Below are 25,991 nucleotides of genomic sequence, written 5' to 3' on the forward strand. Positions count from 1 at the left end.
AGTATAGTATTAGATGTGATCATCCCTCTAGTGGCCATTTTAAGTAAAGAAACAATACACAGCTATCTTAAAACAATATTCAAGAATTCTGTATTCTGCAATCTTTGTCTCAGAAAACTAATGTTAATGCAACTAAATAAAATAAATAAATAAAACTATTTACCTGAGTGTATTTTTTTGTGTTTTGTTAGATGATCATGGCGAATAAATGTCTTTCCACATTCTTCACATTCATATCTCTTGTCATCATGGTGGACTCGTAGATGAAGCCTGTATCAATAACAGCACAAAAGCAAGATCTGAGGAAGCAGAGTCAAGTTTATAAAAGCTTATGCTACCAACTTCTATCTTTCAGTTAGTCTCAAAAGTGCTGCAAAATCCCTTTGCATATTGATTTTCCAGGCTAACACAGCTATGTCTTTGAACTAAAGCAGGAGTTGTACTGGATTTTGGTGTCATTAGTCAACCTACATGTGATCTGGGCCTCAAAATCAACTATTTGCACAAGAGTGAAAGCCTAACTGCCATAACTGAAATCCAGTAGCATTTTGATTAAATAGTATAAGGATCTGTCATGATATAAATTTTCAGATTTCATCTCCAGAAATAAAATTTTCACTTATTGTTAGCTGATCATGCTGATGGGGGAAATGTACAGTTTTCAGGAACATGCAATAGAATAAACATCTCTATGTTTCTACTCTTTTCATGTGATATGCTGAAAGCCATGCTTAGCTCAGTATTTAAAGTCAATTTAAAGACAAACATTGTGGAATTTTGGCAGAGAGGAGATCATGAGATGCAGTTCCAGGCTATAATCCTATACCTATCTCCTGCAAACAAGCCCCACCCAACACAAAGTGGTTCGCTCTTGAATAGGCCTGCATAGAATAGTAGCCAATCTTTTGTAACTTGTTAACGTATGTCTTAATGTCTTTTGTTTTGTTTCATTGTAATTTTCATTTGTTGCTGTTGGCTGGAATGAGCTCTTTAGAGGAAAATCACAATATAAGTATTTTAAGTCAGTAACGATTTCCCAATAATAGCAAAACAATATAGACACTATTACCTGTATGAGCTTCCATGACGAAAACTCTGTCCACAAATGCTACACAGATGAGGCTTCTCTCCACTGTGGATTCGTAAGTGCTCTTTTAAAGTAGTTCTAAAGGAAATAAAATAAAATATCAAGAACACATTTTCTAGCCTTTCCAATTAAAATAAGAAAGACAAAATCCACTATAAATTGCATAAGTACTACTACACTGATTTTGCCCTGTGCTCCTTCATTATTAAAACTCTGCAATGCCCTCCTCATAAATAGTATTTTTAAGCAGAGTACCTTCTCCACAGAGATGAAGTCATGGGACCTGCCAACTCATCCTCCTGCAGAATACTACACCCAACTGAGTTTTTAATTGTCTTCCCATGTTCACATTTTGTTCACTGAGCATGCTCAGTTTCCACCAGACTCTTTGGACGGTGGCTCACTCCCTGCTTTTTCTTTTCTTTAAGCTCTTTCTGCTTCTGCAAACCTAATAGTTTCCTCAAGCTTACCTGTAACCACCCTTCAGTGCACTAATGATGCCATTTTGATGAAGGATGTTTACTCAGAAAAGTGAATTTGCTATTTTATATGATGGTTAATGTTTAGTTACACAAGAGAAACTCAAGAAAACTACTGGACCAGGGCTCATGCTATTTCTTCCTTAACAAGGCAGCTACTGTGAAACAGGTCTGGGCCAATCTACATATTTTTATTCTGGGTTCCATTTCTTAGCCAAGTTACATCAGGGTGGGGAAATATATGTGCAGCCTAGCCCTTTTTGTGCAGACACAAGACCCCACAAATACAAACAGTAAGACAAAAATCACTCCCAAACTGGTCAACTGCTGATACCAGAAGCCTGCTCGTCATTGGCTATGGTGGTTAAGCACTGCTGGCAGTTGCAATCAAACAACAGCTGAAAGGCCACACAATTCCTACCACCAGTTTAAATCCAGATGTTACCCACAGAGTAGAGGAGACCCACTGAACCAATGGAATTTTAAAGTTTCACTCACTATTCTAGTTGGGAATAATATCAGATATATCCCATAACATTATGGAACAGTTCTTGCAAAAAGAATTAATTACAAATAGCTCTAAAACAGCCAATGAGAATTCAGCATGCTCAGTAGGTGGAGTAACTGTTGCAAAGAGCGAGTGGGAAACTGGCATAACTCAGGCCCTGTCCAGACGGGCCTATAGGGTGCCCTCGTCATGTGTTAGGGACTGGCCTAGAGCACACAGCCCATACATGCCTCACCCCTAGCATGTGATGACGGCATCAAAATGGCGGTGCCCTGTACACACCTCCATAATGACGTTGCAAGTGCCATTGGCACACTGTGGCATCATTATGGCATGGCAGAAAGACCCCGGTTTTTGCGGGTTCTTTTTGTTGCATGAGGGAGCCATGTGGTTTGTCCGCTGCAGCTTCCTTGCGCAGCAAAACAAGGCGTGGGCAGACCACCCTTTTTGGGCAGTCTGTACCTCACCTCAGTGACCAATTTCCTTAACATTTTGTTGCTGGTCCCAGATGTATAATATTATTCTGTGATTTGACCTTTTAATATATTTTATATTATGTAGTTCTGCAAGGGTGCAACTTCTGATATTTATTACCCTCTGAATGTATTATGTATTTTTATTGTCTGTTTTTATATGGTTTGTTAACATATTCAATAAACTCTTACTTCCTCATATTAAAAGTCTGATTCTGGTGTCACTGCATGTGACTAGCTTCAAAGAATTTATATGGAACCACTAGATTAACAACGTTCAGAATTCCTATTTTGGGAGACCAATATAGTTTTGTTCCAAGTTGCTTTATGTACAATTCTGTCACTGTCCCCTTAAGAAAAATCTTTAAAAACTGAAATATGAGTTCAACCATCCTGCATTTACTATACAGTTGTCCCTCCATATTCGCTAGGGTTAGGGGCAGAAGACCCCCGTGAATATGGAAAAAATGCAAATAACAAAAACACCATGTTTTTACTGAGAGGATACCTCTCTAGTTATCTTTGGGTCCTCCAATACAACTCTGTGATTGATGCCCGACAGACACTGACCATAGAACTGCCCTGGAGGATCTACAAAGGCCTAGTAGAGTATTATCTCTAGGAATCTCTATGGCTTTCAGTGAAACTTTTAGTTAAAGTTGACCACAGAGTTGCGCTGGAGGACCTAGATATTCCTAGAGAGAACATATTAATCAAATCCGTGAATAATCAAATCTGCAAATATCAAAGCCGCAAATATGGAGGGATGACTGTATAAATTTTGGGGGTCATAGCACAAATGAAGAATTGCTAGTTTCTTTAAATCTATGTATGAGGTTGATCACATACCTTTCTCTAACTGATTTTCCACAAATAAAGCAAGTCCATTTTCTCTTTCCTCCATGAGTACACTCAATATGACGTTTCAGATTTCCAGTGTCATTAAACTGGCGCCCACAAATATCACATGGAAAAGGACCTGAGCAGAGAAATAAATACAAATTACAATTTTTGTAATTTGAAAAAAAAAAGATGGTTACAACTAAGCATGTTATTCAGTAGCATAAGAATACAAAGCAAAGCAAAACAAAACACCATTAATTTATTATCACCTCTGTGAAACATCACACACAAGTGAAACTTGCATTTCACTCTTCAACTGTCAAACAAAACTGAACAACTACCCACACTGTCTAGTGATAAGGAGCTGAATCAGACATGGTATGGTTGTCCTAACACCATTCAAACTATTACGGATAGAAACAAAATTAAAATTTATTTTTAAAAGGCAGAATTTGTTTGTATTTAAGCAAAAGAGATAAAACCTCTACCGAAATAGAATATTTGAGAGGCTCAGCGAACTTGATTTTAGGCTTCTCACTATAGAAAGCTCACACTCTCTGCTGTAAATTTTGTTCCATTTTCCTGAGCCCTAACAGATGAGCTGTGGGATACAGAAAGACTTGACTGCAAGTCACTTAACTGGGCATATCCTTCACAACTAAACTTCCCCCTCCTCTAAAAACTAAGGACTAACTCTAGCATTAATCAAGTGGTATTATCTTTCCCACCCTCCAGAAGCCATCCGCATTATCCAAAAGCTAGCTCCATATGGTTTTCCAACTCTTGAGAGCTGGTTCTGGGGTGGGCATTCCACAAGCACACTATCACTGTTGGAGAGCGCAATACCAATTACTTTTGTACAGTTTAAAACACATATATACCCAAATGTAATTCTGCAAAAGATTTACATAAATTACTAAATTCAAACTACACTCAATTTAACACAAATATATAGAAGAAAACATATTTATATGTAATCATATCAAAATAAGGTTTTCATACCTAGGTGGAACTTTTCTTGATGCTTTAGTCTAGCAAAGCGGGATTTAAAGTGCTCTTCACAATAGGTACACTTGAAAGGCTTATCCTGAGTGTGAAGAATCATGTGTTCTTCCAGATGAGGCCTTCTTGTAAAAGATTTATTGCAAATCTAAAGTGACACAAGAGTCAACTAACCGTTAATTGTAAGTGTCCATTGGAATTTGTCAAGTATATAGCTTTGAGCTTTCTGAAGGATACCAGGGAATCAATCAAATAAATGGAATACTTTCATTAAAAAAAACAACAGCAGTTGTCTGGAAATGTCCTTTACAAACAGAGGACAACAGCATCAATTACGGATGATTTATTTTCTATCATTCCCACTGATATAATATGCAGTTTTGCAATGTCTTCACTGTAAACAAAGAATGACCAAATATGATTATTCCCAAACACATCAGGAATATGAAAAGCTGCATTTCAGAGGTGAAATTCAGTGTATTCTCTTTGGATTCACGATACAGTGTTGTAAAAATTATAAATCCCTGCTTCCTAAGAATATCAAAATCATGCTTACATCACATTTCCAGCCTTCACTCTTTTTCTTCTTAATGGAAAGAAACTCCTGTATATTTTCAGGATGGTACCTATGAAGGGCAGAGTGAGAAATTACTTCTTTAGTAAATACATTTTATCACGTACATATTCATTTTAAATTCTGGTACTGCTAACTCTACCAAAGGTGCACTATTATTCCCAGAAAATGTGATCCTTTCCATGTTGCTGAACAGAGAAAGAGACCACATTAGTCCTCCAGGAGTCTTTGGGCCACACCTGCTGCCACATTTAAAAAATAATAATAATACATTGTACCCGCACACCCTATACAGGGCATGGTGTGTGTGTGTTTTGGGGTCTTCTCTAAAGGCATTTTAGGACATTTCGAGAGGAAAAAAAACTTTATATTTTTTTCAAAAATTCATTTTGAATCCTGGGGTTCTGGGACTCTAAACATGTGGGGAAGTCCTCAATACCCCCTAGAGATTGTTCCTGGACATACTGGAGCAAAATAATTTGTTTTGGGAGTCATACAAATGGTGCTGGGGGGCAAACTCATGAAGCCCATGGGCTGTACTTCACCTCTCCTGTAGATACAGAAAGCCACAATGCTGGATGTATTTCTTGATAAATCTTAGCCTTTCAAAAAATTAAATTGAAATATTATACATGTGTCCCATCTTCCTTAAGCTCAAGCCAGCTATAAAATGCTATCCTGATAAGCAGTCTCTCCTTCCTTTAACTATCTTGTCCAGTGGTTTGTTTGTTTGTTTGTTAAGATGACCCTCTCGGTATGGATTCTCACTTAACATATGATTATACATGTGTAGCAGTCTTGACCATCCTTCCTTGTATTAACAGAACTGAAAACTGCTGAGTGCAAGAACTGGCTTTTAAAAATAATATACATTAAACTGATACATTGTTTCTATATCACCATAAATATCAATACATTTTTAGTTTTATATTTAAAAGAAATCACATAATTATACTATCTTACCATACTATAATTTACTTGAAACTTGCCTCTTTACATGCTTCATCAAGGTCTTTTTCGTGGCATGCAGTTTGCTACAGTATGAACATTTGTGCTCCTTTTTATGGAATTCCATTTCATTATTGTGTTTCTTTCTATGTACAGTTAAGTTGGATTTGGTTGAATAGCGCTGATGACAAATATCACACTCAAAAGGCTTCTCACCAGTGTGTACACGAGCATGGCTCTCAAATTTCCCTACAAAACAAACCACTCACAATAAATTATTAAAAAACCAGTTGGTAAACAGTCCTGCTAACATCTAGCATTGTCATGCATAAGCATAGATTGTGTTACATTTTGGGGCAAGGGTGTCTTTTCAAACAGAGCAGTTTATGTAGTGCATTATACAACAGTGAATATACTTCAATAAAACCCTTCCATTTTGTAAATACCGTATTTTATTTTTCAGCTAGAAAAATACACTTTGCAGAGCAGATATGCCAGTATGTAGCTACCATTTCTGCCAGATCACCTAACACCATCTTGCCATCTATAATTACAAAAGAGCTAGACTACAATACAAGATCTGTAAACATCTCTTGTCAGCTTTATCACCAGTGGTCTTCTATCTTTCCTTTAAAATTAGTTGGACTGACTAGACAAGTAAAATTGATAAGGAGCATTGTCAGACTTCATACTCATGCGAGTGTCCACTTTATCCCCCTCCTCATGATATATACTACAGTCCCCCCTCCCCATATGCGGGAAATGGGGCCTATGCTCGCAGCGGTGCAAGGGGTGCGTGGCACGAGTACCCACCCCATTACTTCTGCCGGGGCTTGCTCTCCACGTAAGCTCAAAGCCGTGGAAGGTAAACCCGCCTATAAGGAGGGCTGACTGTACCTAGCCACTAAAAATGGCCCATTCATGGTCTAGGACATGATTCATATTGCTGTGAGAACACAAGGACTCTGGTACAACCACAAAGTATGAATCTCTATCCATGGAATGAAATGGTGTCTTGAAGTAGGAGGTGAACATACTGGATGTCCCAAACTGTAGAGGCAAAGTGTGTGTGTGTGTGTGTATATATATATATATATATATATATATATATATATATTACCAGCCATATTGTGATGAACATCACAATGTGGCAACTTCAGCTTGTACAACTGACACCTTCATGTGATCGCAACTGAGTTGCAGATGCATTGTATGACCAGCTATGAATAGAACCAAATAGGTATTTAAATTAGGCTTACATCTCTAACATTCCACTTACTCTATTTCTATTGGTCAGATCTAAGGAACAAACATTCCTCCTGATGTTGTTGGACTACCCTAAGCTGCTGTCCTGAAATATCAACTAAAAATGAGACAAACTATTAGAACTTATAATAAACAAGAACATATGCGTTTCTTATTTTCCCCTTGCTCAAAGCGTGTCAGTTGTACTATTTGTTCAATTCTCTTACTGTAATACTTTTTCTATAAGTCATCAACATGGATGAGAATCATGTGGCACTCCAGAGGCTGTTGGGGTGCAAGCTTCATTCTTCCTAGGCAGCATAAGCCAATGGTGAGAAAAGCTAGGAGTTGCAGTTTAGCTACATCTGGAGGACTGATTCCCACCCTTGATTCAGGAGCATGGGGGGTGGGGGGAAGTTAGATCAATTTGAGCATAAAATAATACCCATGATGCAATGCCCAACTTTTAGTATGCCTTCCAACCAAATGTTATCCCTCTATAAAGGAAGAAATAAAATCTCTTTCCCTCTTACCTGCTCTATCAAATACTTTATCACATTTAGGACACTGCAAACATTTTTTGCCTCTGTTCTGAACAATGACAGGAATATATGTGGAAAGACTGCCTTCAGAAATATTTCCTCCCAGACCAACTGGCTCATGTCTCTCTTTATCAGGTTCCTCTTCACTTTGGTCTTCAGATTTGGTATCATCTCCTGAAGTGTCTTCTTCCTGCCTGTCTTCATCACTATTATATTCACTTCCACTATCTTCAGATGCATTACGAGACTCACTGGTTTCCTTGCCAGGAATGACTTTATCTAAATTGCTATCAGATATATCTCTACTTTCATTGCAACTCTGATCAAATTTCGTTGGACATTTACGATTTCTCATTGATCTTCTGGTAGAAATTTCAGATCTCTCAACCATTTTTAGCCCATGTCCTTTTCCCCATGGAGAAGATGTGTGTGCTCTGGACAGGTGATTTTCTAAAGATTTCTTATAACAGAAATTGCGACTGCACAAAGTGCATTGATGACTGTTTGGTACTTTAGCAGTTACAGTTAGTTCGCTGAGCTTTTCAAACAGTGCTGCATTTTCTGTTTTGTCTTCAGACTCCACACTGGAAACACTTTCACTATTTAGCAGTTTTACTGCATCTATAATATCTAAAAACCTGGCTGCTTCTAAAACGAAAGGGATTTCATTTTTATACACAAGAAACTCTGATGTATAGAGAAACTCAAGGAGATGACGGAAAACTGAATGAGTTACATGATCTAAGGTAATAACATTTGTGCTTGGATTTTTGCTCAAGTAAGCATGAAAGTAACTACTCCCGACAGCAACTACCACTTTGTGGGCACTGAATTCTTTCCCATCAACAATTATGAGCAGATCACAAAAAGATGGTTGTTTCTGTCGATCATCATTTAAATATTTGAGAAGATTTTTGTTGTACTGCAGGGAACTTAAAAGCCTTCTTTGCTCTGGTGACGGAGGGAGTCCTTTTGAACATGCAAGCTGGTCTGCAGGAGCAACTCCCACAGAATGAACTATAGCTTCCTGCACAGAGTCTGCTACAGAGATCTTTCCAGAAGACTCTTTCTGGTGATCAAGATGTGTTTTGTCATTTAAATTTGCAGTGACCTTTCTCCTTTTCTTCATTGCAGATGTGCGACTTCAATACAGGGAACTTCATATGTAAGCTAAGGTCTCTCAAACTGACAGTTGTTTCAGTAACACCTGACGTTATTACCTGCCAATGAAAAACATAATTTGTTTGTCACTATTTTAAATTTAAAAAAAAAACCCTTTTCATATATAAAGACTGTTTATATATGACAGTGGTGGCACAACCTATACAGACATTGTTACATTTGTAATCTCTCTATAGAAAGTGATCTACCTGTTAAGAGTTTAATTGATTTCTCAAAGCTGGCATCATCCCTATCCCCTATTCGATACATTAGAATTTAATTTTGATTTCAGTCTGAAACAGCCTGCATGTAAGCAAATATCCAAAAACACGTTAATATATCCAGTAGTATCCGGAATGAGGGGTTTTTCTAACTCAAGTATGATAAATTGTTTAAATTGTGATTTTTCCTTTTTATACAAAACTTTTGTAATGAGAGAGGTTTGTGCAGAGGTAAGAATTTTATGTTGTTCTAAATCAGGTCAGAAATTTTGTGGCAGCTCCGGAGTAAAAAGAGCCTGGTTCCCTTACATAAAGATGGTGGCCCCGTGTGGAAGGGAGGACGCAATTAGGCTGCTGCCTGCATGTAGTACGGCTCGGGACCATGCGGTTCGTGCACGGTCCCAAGCCCTACTATTACTGCCAGGACACCACTTCCTGGCAGTGTGTACCGGGCCTCAGTTTCCATTGTAGCAGTTTCACCCTGCCCTAAACCAGTTGAATATTGCCCCAAATATTGATGAAAGCAACCAGAACTTCAGTTCTAGTTCTTGAAAGTAATAGTTTTGGAAACCATCCTGAGTCAGGAGGAATTGAAAATTATCCTCCAGTTCTACAGATGTGCCCACCTATTTTAAATTAAGAAACCTTTTCATATATAAACGACTGTTTATATATGACAGTGGTGGCACAACCTATATAGACATTGTTATATTTGTTGTCCTACAATAAACACTAATCTATCTATATTGTATATGACATTTGCCATTTCTTCCAGCATCACTACCAAAAAACAAGAACAAAATTATTGTAGTACCAGTTTTTGCAAGCAAAAACTGAATACAGCTGTAAGATGGCAGTATATAAACGAGGCACCTTGTGGCAACCTAAAGTACTTCACCATATGCTATCATGGACAACATCCCACTTCTCCAGAAGCATGGATCACAGATGAATACATTCTGTGTATCTGATGAAGGGAAATGTAGTCCATGAAAGCTTTTATACTGAAATCCATTAGTTAGTCTTTATGGTGCTACAAGATTCATTCCTTCTTTTTATTATGAAACTCAGGTTGTGTCTACACTGCAGAAATGAGCAGTTTGATGCCACTTTAGCTATCATCACTCAATGCTATGGGATTCTTGGATTTGTAGTTTTTTAAGATATAGTCATCTCTTCTTGCCTATGGGGGAATCTGCCCCCCCCCGCCACAGATAACAACAGCAACAAACCATCGGGACCTCAAGTCCTGATGTTTTCTATAGGCGTACGATGTGTGCGTGGCCATGCATGCATGCCTATTTTTAAAAAATGGGACTTGCTGTCCATGGAAGCTCAAATCTGCAGATGGCAAACCCACAGATAAAAAAAGCTCACTGTATTTAGATTTACCTCCCAGAGTTTTGGTGCACCACCAGACTACAAATCCAAGAATTCCACAGCATGGAGCTATGGAAGTTAAAAGTGGTGCCAAAGTGCTTTATTCCTGCAATGTGAAAGCAGCCTCAGTTAATTTCTCCCTATCATCAGTCATCACATTTATTTAAGGTCTGGCCTCAGCATGCACTAAAATGGGGTGAGAATGAAAATGATAGGAGGGTTGCACCTTTTCAGACTGCAGGTGGGTGGAGAGCTGAATTTTTGAATGCTCTTCTGCTTTCAAATTTCCTTCAAAGAGAAGGCCAACGCACTGAAAGGTGCTAGAACATTTGGACTCAGCCCCCCCCCTTCCCAAATTCTATTGCCCTGCAAGAACTTGCATTATCCCTCACCAGAGCCATGCTGGCTCAGGATCATGGGATTTATAATCCAGCATGAGGGGACACAAAGTTGGAACTTCTCCTCGGCAGAAACCATAAACCCAATCCTTTCTTGTCAAGGTGCCCAGTGAGGGTGAGCAAAAGAGGACAGACAGGCACAGCTGTTGTCTCTTCTCAAAAGTAGCAGGACCCAAGAGGAGAAGGCGCCAAGGACTGGGTGCACTTGCTGAATAGTCCCTTTCCCCCCTTTAAATCCTGCATTGCAGGGCAGGACAGAAGAGCAAAGAGTGCCTTTTACTGGTTGTTCCTGTCTATTCTCCACTGGGCTTTTTTCCTTTCCAGGCAAAACCAGCTGAGCAAATCACCTCCCCCCACAAAAAAGCAACCATCAGACTTCATGCCAGTGAAAGCTGCATCTACACTGCAGACCTAATGCAATTTCACACCACTTTAATTGCCATGGGTCCAGTGACATGGAATTTTGGGATCTGTAGTTTTGTGAGCTATTTAGCCTTTTTCTACCAGCTTGTGCCATGATGAACTACAAACCCCAGACTTCCCCAGGATACAGCCGTGGCAGTTAAAGCGGTGTCAAATTGGATAATTTCTGTGGTGCAAATGCAGCTTCTGCAACTTTATACATTTAATTCAGAGCAAAGGTTTTGTCTGGATTATTAATTTCAGATCTTGCTGAAAGAAAATGTATGTAGGCTTGGTGCTTTCTTTAAATTAAGAAGAGGAGGGGGACTTTTTTTTAATTACCATTACATTCAGGTATGCGTTGACTTTTGCAAGAGCTGACTGCTCCAGGTCATTGTGATGTGTAGTTCTGCGAGCTATTTAGCCTCCTCTGTTAGAGAGGAAATCCCAGACTTCTGTAGGACAGAGCTATAGCAATTAAAAGCAGTGTCAAAGGGGATTAATTCTGCAGTGTGGCGGCAGTGTTCAAGACATGCCTAAACTGCCGTCCCCCAAATTCAGGGGGGACAGGAAGAGAGAGAGAAAACAACACCCACATCTCTGTTATGGTTGTGCGCCTTCAAGTCGTTTCTGACTTATGGCGACTCTATCACAGGGCTTTCTTGGCAAGATTTCTTCACAGAGCTTTTTTTTTTGCCATTACCATCCTCTGAGGCTGAGAGAGCAAAACGAAGAACCCAATCCCAGGTAGTACAATAGCAGTAGTGATAATAATGATAATGTTTATTTATAATGCTCTTTCCACCAAATGGCAGAATGTCAAAAACATATATAAAAATGAAAAAACACAAGAGAGTAAAATGCTAAAGTACTAAAATAATATACTAAGTATTAACACACACACATAACATACAATATTATTACATATGCGTTACTGGAGACCTTTTAGTATATTAGTATACTAGCATGTGTATATATACACACAACATATAACACACACACACACATACAGACACACACACTAGTATATCTATATACATATATGTATATATATACACACACTAGTTTATTAATATCCTAAAAGGTCTCCAGCAGCACATATGTAACAATATTACATAACATTATTAACATTATCATTGTTGCTACTATATATATATAGGATATAGTACACTAGTATATAGAATATTTTCTAATAATATTACATAACATTATTAACATATATATATAGGATATAGAACACTAGTATACTAATATACTAAAAGGTTTCCAGCAGTGCATATGTAATAATATTACATAACATTATTATTACTATATATACACATATATATTAGTATACTAGTGTGTGTATATGCATATATACACACATATACATACTAGTGTACCTATATACGTATATGTATACAGTATATACACACACACACTGGTATATTAATAGACTAGGGGCCTGTCCAGCAGCAGCAGCGCAGGGCCGCGCCCTTCGGAAGCCCCCCTGAAGCAGCCCCTGGAAGGGGCGGAGCTTCAACCGCCTCTCCCTCTCTTCCCCCCCGCACGCGCCCCCCATCGCGGGGCCACTAACGGCCGTTTCAAGGACAGGAGTGCGCGCGCGCCCCCCCGCGGAGGGACTCCCCACCTCTCGCTCATTGGCAGCCAGCCGGAGCAGCAGCAGCAAACAGGCAACGGCCCTCACTCGGCTCGCGGGCAGGGCAACGCAGCCCCGCCCCTTTCTCCCTCCATACACACCTCTTTCGCCATCACTTCCGGGTGCCCCTTGCAAAGCCTGTTTACAGTTCCAGGCCTACAGCACGCGGATGGGAAAAGGGGCGGGGCCAGAGCGAGGAGGGGAATGAGGGGGGGAAACGAGTGACGGCCACACATCCGGTTCTGTGTTCAATGTGCGGGGAAAGCGAGGCAAGCGTGTAGGCCGCTCTGCCCACGCGTCTCTATGGTCCCCCAATAGGGCTGGGAACCATGGAGAAGTGTGGCTAGAGCGGCCCATTCTTTTTCAACCATAGAGTAGGAGGAATAGGACTGAGAGAGCGTCCCCCCCGCCAACGCCTCCTCGGGTTGGGAGGGGACTCCACTCTTCTTAAGGCAGTTTCAGTCTGTTTCATCAAATACAGTGCACTCATCCCTCCATATTTGCGGATCTGATTATTCTCGGATTTGATTAATATGTTCTCTCTAGGAATCTCTAGGTCCTCCAATGCAACTATGGTCAACTTTAGCCAAAAGTTGCACTGAAAGGCCTAGAGATTCCTAGAGAGAACACTCTACTAGGCATTTGTAGCTCCTCCAGTGAAGCTCTGTGGTCAGTGTCTTTTGGACATTGACCACAGAGTTGCACTGGAGGACCTAGAGATTCCTAGAGAGGTGTCCTCTCAGGTAAAAACATGGTGGTTTTTTTTTTGCTATTTGCAGTTTTTCCATATTCACGGGGGTCTTGTGCCCCTAAACCTGGTGAATATGGAGGGACAAGTGTACATGCACATGCGCCCACGGTGATTCAGTACCGCAACTGAAAATAGGACTGCATAAAAAGAAATATATAGATACATCAAGTGTTCCCCAATTCATAATTCTTATTTTTAAACAGTTAATGCTGTTACAAATGCTACTGATGTGAGGACAAGGCAAGACACAACCAAGTCCTAAATCTTCACTGCAGTATAAATATGGAAGGATTTTATACTCCTCACTCCCATACAGATGCTGAGTGCAATTAAACCCAGAGATGGGAAGCCAGTGATCAGGGCTAGGTGTGTATCTACACTGTAGAAATAACGCAGCCCTGCAGCTCCATCCTATGGAGTCCTGGGATTTGTAAATTTACAAGGTCTTTAGCCCTCTCTGCCAAAGTGCTGGTGGCTCACCAAAGGTACAAATCCCAGGAATCTCTAGGTTGGAGCCATGGCAGTTAAAGCGGTGTCAAACTGCGTTATTCCTACAGTGTAGATGCACCTCTCCGAACAGGAGATGGCATGAGAGCATTTGGAAAGCCCTGGTAACAACTTCCTGTAGCCATCGGTTGCCTGAAATCTCCATATATACTATACTATACTATACTATACTATATATATATATATATATATATATACATATATATACATACTTTGCTGGGAAAGCAAGGACCAAGAAAATGGGTAATAGCAAACTTTAGTCAGGAGATATTGGGAGCTGTTTAGCCACACTTGAGATGTATTTTAGAACAAAACATTCTGGAAAATGGCCCAGTATTTTCTTTGGCAAATCTACTTCACAAATAGCCACATTACATTCTTTATCCCTTCAGGAAAAACAATTGTATTAGAACAGTGAAAAGGGATAACTTTCCTGATAGAATTCAAAGATATAGCCATGTTAGTCTGCAGGATCAGTATGTAGAGAGATCTTGTAGCACCTTTGAGACTAACAGAAAGAAAGAAGTTCCCACATACATGCCATTAGCGTAGTCCATATATAAGTCTGCCTCTGGCTTTCCACTCGACCAAATGTATCGGAGGAAGTAGAGCACAAGACTCAAGTGTGTCAAAGGCATCTCTATGGTTTTAGCACTAATCACTCTGTCCCAACCCATTCCATTTTGGCTTTCACCAACTCCCAGAAAAGGCTGCTGCTTGTGTTCACTGATATTTTTTCTCTGGGAGGTGCCACAGTGTTGTGCCTTCCAAAGATAGAGCATAGGCAAAGGAGAGGATTGCTGTTTCCCTATATTTTTCCTCTCAGCAGTATGTGGGAAATATTAGAGAAATAATTGCTGAAAGGACTGGATGACAAATAGCCACAGTTTTTGTTCACTAGTTCTTTCCCAAAGGATCATTGCACCTCAGCAGCAGAGCTTTGGCCTACCAGATGTTTAGCACTTCAGTTCCTGAAAGCCCAGACAATATATCCAAAGATAAGGGGCTGTGAGGAATTTAGTTCAAAACAGGTGGCTGGGGGTTCCCATGTCAGTGGAGTAATGAAGCTGTCCTGGGTTATAATGTGAATGTTGAATGAATAGTTCATAGTCTTGAACCATGTCTCCCAAACAAGCTCAGTACTTTGGACAGCTCCTTCAAATTTGGAATAAAACTTAGAGTGGATTCACCACCCCAATGACAGGGGAATGACCAGTCACCACTGGGTTCCTGACTCTTACTTTATTGGGGCACCCACACTTTTAAGCGGTGCAACAGCAAAGGCTAGTTGCTGAGAGTGGGTGTAATTGGAGGCAAGTGCTGAAGGCATTACAGTGTTAGCAGGATGTAGCCCCGTATTGGCGAACCTATGGCACGTGTACCAAAGATGGCACACGAAACCATTTTTCATGGCATGTGGAAGGCGAGGGAGGAACTCCTTCCCAGACTGTCCCAAGACTGAAGGCCCAGAAGGGCGGAGAGAAGAAGTCCTGCCCCAGAAATCCCACCCTCCGGAGGGTGGAAGTCCTGCCTCAGAAGTCCTGCCACTGGCACCAGATAATAACCAGTGCTGGAAGGCCCTTTAGTTTAGGCACTTGATCCCTAAAAGGTTCCCACCACTGAGTAGCCACTGAAATAGCAAACAAATAACAGGTGGTTTGCTGGCATGAATAAAGAGATAAGCTTGTGCCCAGTCAGGGTAATATACAAATAGCAGCTTCATCCTCCTCTGTGTCCCACCAGTGAGAACAATACACAGTGTGATGGCAAGGGAAATGATTTTATTTGCTGTAGCACTTCAGATGAGGAGTACCCTCCCATTGGAGACCCAGTTGGGGCTGACATTGGAGTCTTTGCACTGGCAAGTTAATGCATGGCTCTTTATTAAAGTCTTTGGGGTCTAATTTTTTTCTCCAAATCTTTACAAGTTTTAAACTGTAATAAACCTCAAATGGTCTACTTTGGCTATGTTTAAATAAATGAATATTTAAAGCAGGATTTCCCCACAAAATAAAATAAAACAGAACATCTTTCCTCTATCAGAGTATTCAGACCTCTCTGCATCACTCCAACGATAGACTCAAAGGGAAAAGCAAAAATTTTCAGCAACTTGCAGTTCATTGCTTTCTTAGAAATGTGCATAAATACATTTTGGTATATACTGCTTTTGGTATTGATTTCCATTCCAGTGTGAACCTTATCTATGCTTCCTGTCCCAGTAAACAGACCATAAGAGCAGACACTTATGGATCAGATTCATAATAGCAATGAATATGAATAAATTTATTTCAGTTGGTCTACTTTAGGTATAGTGGTTTGAGTTCTAGACCAGGACAGTGGGAGACCAGGGGTCGAATCAACATGGAAACCCAGTGGGTGAACCTGGACAAGTCACACTCTTTCAGCCTCAGAGGAAAGCAATGGCAAACCCTCTTTGAACAAAATTTGCTGAGAAAACCTTGTGATGGGGTCCTCTTAAGGTCACTGGAAGACAGAAATGACTTTAAGGCACACAAGAACGAACTCTAGATAGGACTAACCTTGAATTTACCACAAGGTGTATTATAAAATAGCACATTTCTTCTCCCCCTCCCCTTCCTTTTAATTTTATCATCATTATGTGTTTGACATCTGGAACAAACCATGCATAAAAGCAGGTTATCTATATAGTATGTGTATATTTGTTGTCATTAACTTCCCTTGAGTTGACCTTGATTTATGGCAACCGTGAGAATATGACAAACTCCAGAAATATAAAGCTGAATTATACTTTGTTTACAATTAATAATCATTTATGAGCTTTCTATAACATCATTCTTACAAATTTAATCTTGTTACGACAACGTCATACAAGTCCATGAAAACCAATGTTCTTTATCATAAGTTAATATCACTATATCACATTGGTTCAAAGTCTAAAATACATAGTTTAGTGATTAAGTAACACCATAGTGTCATAATACTTATACTCCAACAAATCCACAGTCAGTATTTGTAATGACACTAATACTCCCTGTCTTCCACTGCTCTGTTTAAATTTTGCAGACTCATGCCCATGACCTCCCTAACTGAGACTAGCCATCTGGCATATAGAGGCAGTACAGAGAGGCACTTTGTGCCTGCCTGACTGCGGAGTAGGGCTGAAGAATGGCTGAGCGTTCAAGGTCTTCTTCCCCCACCAGGCCACCATCCTGGCACGTCCCTGTTTACACGGCGTGTGCCACGATGATGTCCTTTGTGTGCAGCACCCAAACCAAACAACAGAAGGGGCGTCATAACGCTGGGCCACAGTGGTTATGGCGCCCCTTCTACGGTGCAAAAAGAAGCCCCTTTTGCTCTGTGTGAAGACCACGGTGTGTGATTGACACAGCCTGATTCCGGGGCAGAAAGGGGGGCATCTTGCCGCCACTTCCTACCCATCTGTAGAGCCCCATAGTCTTCCTCTCTTTCTGCTACCGTCAATCTTTCCAAACATTATTGTCTTTTCTAATGAGTCATGCCTTCTCATAATGTGACCAAAGCCTCAGTCTGACAGCCTCAATTTGATCACCTTGGCTTCTAGGGGTATTTCGGGCTTGATCTGTTCAAGGATCCATTCGTTTGTTTTTGGGATTTGTAAAGCATGTGAAGGGTCAAAGGCTTCACAGACTTGTTATAAACAGTGTGTATATAGAAGAACAGTACAAACACACCAGTTTGACCCTGACCCATGTATCTGACCACTTGATATCCACAATTTAAAGCCATTACATATATTCTAGTTGGTAGACATAAATAGAATACCATGGAGACAACAATTCCAAAGGTCTATACACTGTATAAATAAGGATTTGTTCTTAGAAACACACTGCTCATGCAGTGCTGCTTAATACTCTTGGGGCCTGGGCAGTTCAAGTGTCTTTAAGATCGGGGTGTTTAGCAGTGGATATATTATGTGCTTAAATCCAGTAAATTAACACAATTGTACCACAAAACTGAGTTATGTGTCCACTGGGAGGTGCAATTTAACAGTATATCAAAATAAACCTGCCGTTCTGGTGATCATGTCACTATAGCACAGAAATCTAATCCCCATAGCAATATGACAGAGCATTACCCAATATGTGTCATATAGAATGGCTTCCACTAGGGTCAAGTATAATAACAGAGCCAATAATCTTTAATTATAGTTGTTTTTTTTAAAAAGAAGAACATTAACATTCAAATTATCATTGATGAGATGTTAGGAATTTATGCACTGCTCCAATTTCATCCCAGGATATCAGACTAATCCAGGTTCTGCCCCTGCATTGAATCAGTTCATTTTTTTCTCTAGCACAGGACTGGAAATCTGTGGCTCTTCAGATGTTGCTCATCTCCATTTCTCTGGTCAATGTTAAGAAATTATGGCAGTACCATCATCAGTATCTGGAAAGCCACAGCTTCCTTACCCTGTTCTGTAAGTTCTTTAAGGCTGTCGTGTTTCCTTTAACTGACCTCTGTTCTATAGTATACAGCTAATATATATAGGTAATACAAAGACTACACACTGGGCAGACATAATCATCCTGAATGGCCTCATGTGAATCCTTCCTTACCTCTCAGCTTTATCAACCATACAAGTCTGTTACGGAAACAGAGTTGCTAGCTTTTAATTGTTCATGGCTGAGTGGGGAATCTTGGATGGCAGACTCTTATGAAACTTGCAAACATTTGTTGTTGCTGTTGTATACCCATAAATTGTTTCCAACTTATGGCAACCCTAAGGTGAACTTACCATGGGGTTTTCTGAGCAAGATCTGGTCAGAGGAGGTTTGCCATTACCTTCCCCTGACTCTGAGAGCTTGCGACCTGCCCAAGGTTGCCCAGTGGTTTCGTGGCTGAGTGGGGAATCAAACCCTTGGAAACATAGCCTCTTCTAATTTTATTTGTGCCACTCTGCTGTTAAAAGCACAGTCCATGGCCAGTGGCAATTTGGTTTAAAACCAAAATGGTATGGTCCCCCGGTGGCAAGGGTTTTCTTCTAAAAAGTTGAAACAGAACACTTTCCAGTATCCTGAATTTAGCTTGATATATCTTGGATATATTTAGCTGGATATATTTTATGTTTATAATTAGTAAACAAAACTGAAAGTATTGTGGTATGTTACATTTATGCATTATGAAAAACACCAGGTGCTGGATTTCATAAAAATGCTGGCAACTGTACCACCCAGTGCTGTTCTTAATGTGATCTTGTTGTTCCTAATATGATCCTCTTCCTGTTTTGTTTTGTTTTTTAAACACTGGTGAAGGTTACTATTTTGATATTCAAAGTATATATGGCTGATGTCAATCCTGCTTCTACTACAGATTTCTGATGTGTGCCTCTGACATTTTTATTTTTTTTTTTAAAAAAAAATCATTTTTATGTTTGTATTTTTATGCCTAGTGCTAATTATATGGATTTATGACACAAAGCATATAATCCCATTGTAAATTTGTTCACTAAAGAGAGAACCCTGCTGGCATCGGCTGTAATTTACATTATTTAACGCTATATTTATTTATGGTTTGAATAGCCTGTAAGGCTTTGGAAGAAATAGCAAATTTCAGAATGCTAAGTGATCCATTAGTATGATGTGCATTACTATGATAATTCACCTTTAGAAGCCAAATGTTCTTGAACTCCTAGATTGCTAAGCCTCCTTTAGCCTATGGTTCTTTTCTATTATGGAAAACATTTCCCTGGCAGAATGAAAATGCACATTAAGGTTTATTTTGCTGATTTTCTGTGCAATTATTCCTAATGGCTTTATGCCTAGTACAGCTAGACTCTCTTTAATTCTACTTGCATAATATACACCAGACTACTGTGTTTGCTTTAATATTAATAAAGGAAGACCTTTCAGTATTGTTATTTTCTTATGCACAGAACTGATTCCCCTTGGTTTCAGTTTTAAACACACCTATTAAACAGTAAGCTTAGTGGAAATTATTTACAGTTCATACAATCAGCAGAATAAAAAAGAAAAACATAACCAGGATTGTGCAGTTTCAGGTTCCTGTTGGATGATTGCTCGTTTGAGAGCTACTGTGGGAGAAAGGTTGGAGTGTCAGGCTATTTTAAACTCTGCAGTTAGCCATGAACACATCCAACAACTGAGATTGAGGATTGAGGATATGATAGATCCTAGAGTTAGCAAGCAGTCATGTTAGCCCCTTGCAATGAGTGTACACAACATCTTAGTTTGCATACACAGCCCCAAAAATATAGGCCCATATCTCCATTGTCTACATACTTAACTGGAATATGTCTGTATGGGCTATTTACACCAGTTTCTGTCACCCTCATGTTGCCCTCTCCAGAGAACACAGTGCCAAAGCCCTGATTTGAATGTGGACTGTATTCACATAGGAAGGCCAGTTCCCAATTGAATCTGGACCATCCCTGTCTTAAACTGATTTTTTTAAAAAATGTACCTTTTGCTTTGGATTTTCCAGGACCATCTGGGGCACTCAGGAGCCCCCCCCCCCCACTCAGCCTAGGCCTAAGAAGTGATGGAGTTGGGAATTTGCTGTGGTTGTCTGCCTCTCTATTCTTGAAGTTTCTAGGATGACTTTGTCAGACTTCACTACCATAATTTAAGCTTCTCTCCAAAGCAGGGAAATATACACACATATTAGAGATTATGATGGTCTACAAAAGGTACACTCCGTGGACTGAAGCTCTCCACTGTAGACAGAGTAGCAGCTTTTCTTTGCTATGAAATATTTGCTGCATCCTTTAATAGTCAATAAAGGCCATGTGCAGACCGGCCTGAAAGGCTGGGTTGGGGGCAGAGTCGGGCATAACGTCTGTATGACACATGGCCCAGCTTCGCCCCCAGGGCAGTGTGATACTAACTGCTACACTTCACAGTACGTGGCTTCACAGCACTCCTCTGGCACTGCATCCATACAATGCAGTGACGAAGGAGCACTATAAAGCCACGGCATCACAGCTATTTCTGTAATGCGCTCTACATGGGGCAACCCTTGTACCAAGCCTGGAAGCTTCAGCTAGTACAGAATATGTCAGCCAGGTTGGTCACTGGTGTTTCCAGGTTTGACCATATAACACCTATTCTGAAAGATCTGCACTGGCTGCCTATTCGCTTCCGAGCACAATGCAAGGTATTGATTATTACCTATAAAGCCCTACATGGCTTGGGCCCGAGTTACTTGAGGGACCACATCACCCCATATAATCTGCCCCGCACACTCAGAACAACCAGGAAGAACTTGCTGGAAATCCCACCTTCTAAATATGTTACTACATCCCAGATGGCCTTCTCAGTAGCAGCCCCACAAATCTGGAACAGTCTTCCCAAACACTCTCCTCTGGACACACTCCAGCTTGTCGACATCCTTTTTGAATTGTGGTGCCCAGAAATGGACACAGTATTCCAAGTGAGGCCTAAAGAAAGCAGAATAGAGTGACATTATTAATTCCCTTGATACTATACTTCTATTGGTGCTGCCTAGAATCTCATTGGCCTTTTTAGGTACCACATCAAATGCTGGCCCCATGTTGACACTTACTGCCGGTCTGTTTCAGCTCCCAGATCCCTTTCACACGTAACCTTGTTAAGCCAGATGCCCCCCCTTCCAGAGTTCCATCTTGCCTAAAGGAGGCAGTTGTGAGGCCTTTGTTAAAAAAGCCATCCCTGAATCCCGCTATAATAAATACAGTAATTATCAATCAGTGTCCAACCTACTGTTTTAGGCAAGGTAGTGGAACGTGTGGTGGCTTCCCAACTCCAAGGGTTTGGGGATGAAATTAGGCTTGCCATATCCCGCCTGGGGGCAGGACTTCCCGGTTTGGGGCGGGTCCGCACAGTCCCTCCCCGGTTTGGCCCCACCCCCGGGATTTCCCCTCCCCCAGCCAGGCCCTGGAGGCGGCTCCGCAATCGCAGAGCCTTCCAAGGCCTCTCTAGGGCCTGGGAGACAGCCTCTCCCAAGCCCCAGAGGGGCCTTGGAAGGCTCTGCGGCCGCGGAGCCGCTTCTGAAGCCTCTCTGGGGCCTGGAAGGCAGCATCTCCCAAGCCCCAGAGGGGCCTTGGAAGGCTCCGCGGTCGGAGCTCCGGCCGCGGGGTCCTCCAAGGTCTCCGCGAGGCCGGGGAGGAGGAGGAGGTTGCTTGCCATCGTGGCGATCGCGCAATGACAGGCGGCCCCCACACTCCTTCCCGGCCTGGGAGCAGGCTGAGGCTTCCTCCCAAGCCAGGAAGGAGAAGGAGGACAAGGTTTTAAAATGTAGGACTTTTTTTTTTAATTTCCTGGCTAGGAATTTTTTTTTAAAAAAGGTCCTACATTTTTAAACCTTGTCCTACATTTGTCCCGGTTTGGAGGTCCTCGGCTATGGCAACCCTAGATGAAATAGACTACCTAGATTCATTTCAGTCTGGTTTCAGGCCTGGCTACGAAACAGAGACAACCTTGGTTGGCGTGGTGAATGACTTACACAGAGAACCGGACAGGGAGAGTGTCTTCTTGTTAGTTCTGCTAGACCTCTCAGTGGCTTTCAATACCACTGACCATGGTATCCTTCTGGGCCACCTCTCTGTGGACTTGGAAGTACTGATTTACAGTGGCTCCGTTGATTCCTGGAGGGGCAAATCCAGAAGGTGATGCTGGGGGACTCCTGCTCAATGCTCTGGCCGTTGGCCGGTGGGGTCCCTCGGGTTTCTGGGTTGCATCCTATGCTATTTAACATATACATGAAGCTGCTGGGAGAGGTCGTCTGGAGTTTTGGGGTATGGTGCCATCAATATGCCAATGACACTCTACTACTTCTTTCCATCTCAATCCAAGGAAGCTGTCCTGGTCCAAAACCAGTGTCTGTCATCAGTAATGGACTTGATGAGGGCAAACAAGTTGAAACTTAATCCAGACAAGACAGAGGTGCTCCTGGTCAGCTGGAAGGCAGGTCAGGAAATATGGATCCAGCCTGTGTTAGATGGGGTCATACTCCCCTTGAAATTGCAGGTTTTCAGTTTAGGGGTACTCCTGGATTGAGCTTTGAAACTGGAGGCTGAAATAACCAGCAGTGCTTTTGCACATTTAAAACTTGTGTGCCAACTAGACGCCGAATCTGGCCTCAGTGGTACATGCCTTGGTTACATCCAGTTTGGACCATGGTAACACGCTGTACTTTGGGCTGCCTTTGAAGAGTGTTTGAAAACTTTAACTGGTCCAAAGAGCTGCAGCCAGGCTGCTAACTTGGGCAGGTTAAAAAGATCACACAACACCCCTGTTGAAACAGCTCCACTACCTGTCGGTTTGTTTCTGGACACAATTGAAAGTGCTGATGATGACTATAAAGTCCTATATAGCTCAGGTTCAGGCTGTTTGACAGACCGTATCTCCCTATATGAGCCGGCCTAGGCTCTGAGATCTTCAAAGGAGGCCCTTCTCTCCATCCTACCACCATCACAAGCATGGTTGGTGGGGACATGAGACATGAGGGCCATATTCAGTGGCTGCCCCTAGACTTTGGAACTCCCTGACCAGGGAGACCAGAATGGCCCCTTCCTTGATGGCCTTCCACCAACAAGCGAAGATCTTCCTCTTCAGACAGACATTCAAAACAGAAAATGTTTAAGGAATGGGCTGGGGTTTTTTAATGTTTTAATGTGTTTATACATTTTTTTATCTTTTAAAACTATTTGATATTTTAATATATAATTTGTTTTAATTACTGTAGTAATTTAATTCTGTTTTGATTCTGTTTTAATATTATAAGTCACCCTGAGTCCAAGTCTTGGGAGAAGGGTGGCATATAAAATAATAATAATAATAATAATAATAATAATAATAATAATCCTATATCTATGCATTTCATTTTCTCTGTCTAAGTACAATACTTACATTTCTCCCTGTTGAAGTTTAATTTGTTAGTTTTGCCCCAGCTTTCTAATCTATTAAAGTCATTCTAAATTTTGATCTTGTCCTCTGGGGTATTAGCTACTCTTCCTAATTTGGTGTCATCTGCAAATTTAATAAGCATGCCCTTTGTTTTTTCATTCAAGTTGTTCATAAAGACATTGAATAGCATTGGGCCCAAGACAGAATCCTGTGACACCGCACTGGTCACTTATCTCCAAGATGAAGAGGAGCAATAGCTGAGCACCCTTTGGGTTCAGCTGGTCAACCTATTACTAATCCACCTAACAGTTTCATTGTCTAGCCCACATATTACTAGGTTTTTTTGTTTTTTTTTTGCAAGAGTATCACGGGGGACCTTGTCAAAGGCCTTACTGAAATCAAGATTTGCTATGTCTACAGCATTCCCTTCATCTACCAAGATGCTAGTATGTATGTATGTATGTATATGTATGTGTGTGTGTGTGTGTGTGTGTGTGTATATATATATATATATATATATGATCAGATTAGCCAAGATATAACTAACATTGGGACATTAATTATCTGGGGTCTTTTTTTCTGATGTAGAATTTTTACAGAAAATTTAATTTCTTTACAAAGGCTCCTGTGCAAATATCTGGATTTGTGTTTAGCTTTTTTTGTATTTGATGGTGTAAATTTCCATCTATAATTCACTAATATCCACTAATATCTCATAACTAATAACTAATATTAATTATATTAATATCCTCTGTGGGGAGGATGAGGAGTGGGCATGTACCCGGTCCTCCTCTTCCTGGACCTTTCCTGACCCCAGCTGTCCTTCTGGAGGCAGCTAGGGGTCAGGAAAGGTAAGTGAGGAGGAGGAGGAGGAGTGGGCACGTGCCTGGTCCTCCTCTTCCCAGACCTTTCCCTGCCCCCAGCTGTCCCTCTGGAGATAGCTAAGGCCCGAAAAGGTCTCTAGGGAGGAGCAACTGGTGCACGCCGGTCTCCAGCTGCTTGGAGAGGCAGTTGAATGCAGGGAGGAGGAGTTGTTTCTCACCAGCACCATTTTCTGGCTTCCAGCCATTTTGGAGAAAGAGCTGGAGGCTGGGAAACAGCATGGAGGAGGAGTGAACATGCACATGCCTGTTCCTTCTTCTCCCTGGCCCGTGCTGGGTGAAATGGCATCATGTGCCACCTGTGGCACGAGAGCCATAGGTTCACTATCACAGTAATAAGACTTGAACATTTACGGATTATGGTACCCAAGGGTGTGTGTCTGTGTCCTGGAATCAAATTCTAGTGTATACCAAGGTTCAACTGAAATGGCCAGAACTTAGAAAATTTTCTTTTGCACCATGCAGCTCCTAGAATCCCCTAGCCAGCAGAAAGGCATGCTGACTGGGGGATTCTCCAATGGGCGTTTAAGCAATATACCCACATCTGGTTTAGACCAACCAAAGTTCAAAGAGAAATTGAATATAGAGAGTTTTGGATCAATGCATAACATTTCTTAGCAAGTGCATGAACAATAACTTACCATGACAATCATTCAGAAGTAACTTTAGTACAAAGCTATGGCATGGAGGAAATGCACCAAAATTATGATGAATGCTGTCTGAAATAATATTTTATATTGACATGACATTGCTCAGAGGCATATAACTGTTCCTTTTTGCTCTACTATTTAGAAACTGTCTAGCGTTCTGGAGTTTGGCTAGGGAGGTGAGGAGGGAAGAACCCTGTTATAAAATTCTACAATCCCACGTCCCAAATTTTATGAGCAGTAAATGAGTGAAGAGACATGCAATGTTTTAAAAATAGTATGGCTAATTTCTGTTCAGACAGAGCATTCCTCTCCAAGGTAGACTTAATTAGAGTAGGATATGGAAGCCACTTCTGAAAGCTCAGCGGAAACAGGCTGTGCATTATTCCAGCTGGCCAGAATGATGACAATAAGAAATCTGCCTCTCCCGGAAACAGCTT

General features: G+C 41.0%; 1 protein-coding gene across 2 annotated transcripts in view; it reads right to left on the reverse strand.

Annotated features, from left to right (window-relative positions):
• Positions 1–13,064, reverse strand: part of ZBTB41 (zinc finger and BTB domain containing 41) — an 18,549-nt gene extending 5,485 nt beyond the window's left edge. Inside the window, exons 1-8 of one of the 2 annotated variants that reach the window (XM_042465549.1) lie at positions 13,004–13,064; positions 7,693–8,921; positions 5,956–6,163; positions 4,949–5,018; positions 4,393–4,540; positions 3,397–3,526; positions 1,070–1,165; positions 164–270 (exon numbers count right to left, since the gene is read on the reverse strand). In XM_042465549.1, the coding sequence (XP_042321483.1) occupies positions 164–270; positions 1,070–1,165; positions 3,397–3,526; positions 4,393–4,540; positions 4,949–5,018; positions 5,956–6,163; positions 7,693–8,830 (1,897 nt within the window). In that variant the 5' untranslated portion in view covers positions 8,831–8,921; positions 13,004–13,064. The other variant, XM_042465548.1, reaches the window with a different exon arrangement.
• Between the last annotated feature and the right edge of the window lie 12,927 nt (positions 13,065–25,991).

This window comes from Sceloporus undulatus, chromosome 4, assembly GCF_019175285.1.
Source record: "Sceloporus undulatus isolate JIND9_A2432 ecotype Alabama chromosome 4, SceUnd_v1.1, whole genome shotgun sequence".
Taxonomy (NCBI): Eukaryota; Metazoa; Chordata; class Lepidosauria; order Squamata; family Phrynosomatidae; genus Sceloporus; species Sceloporus undulatus.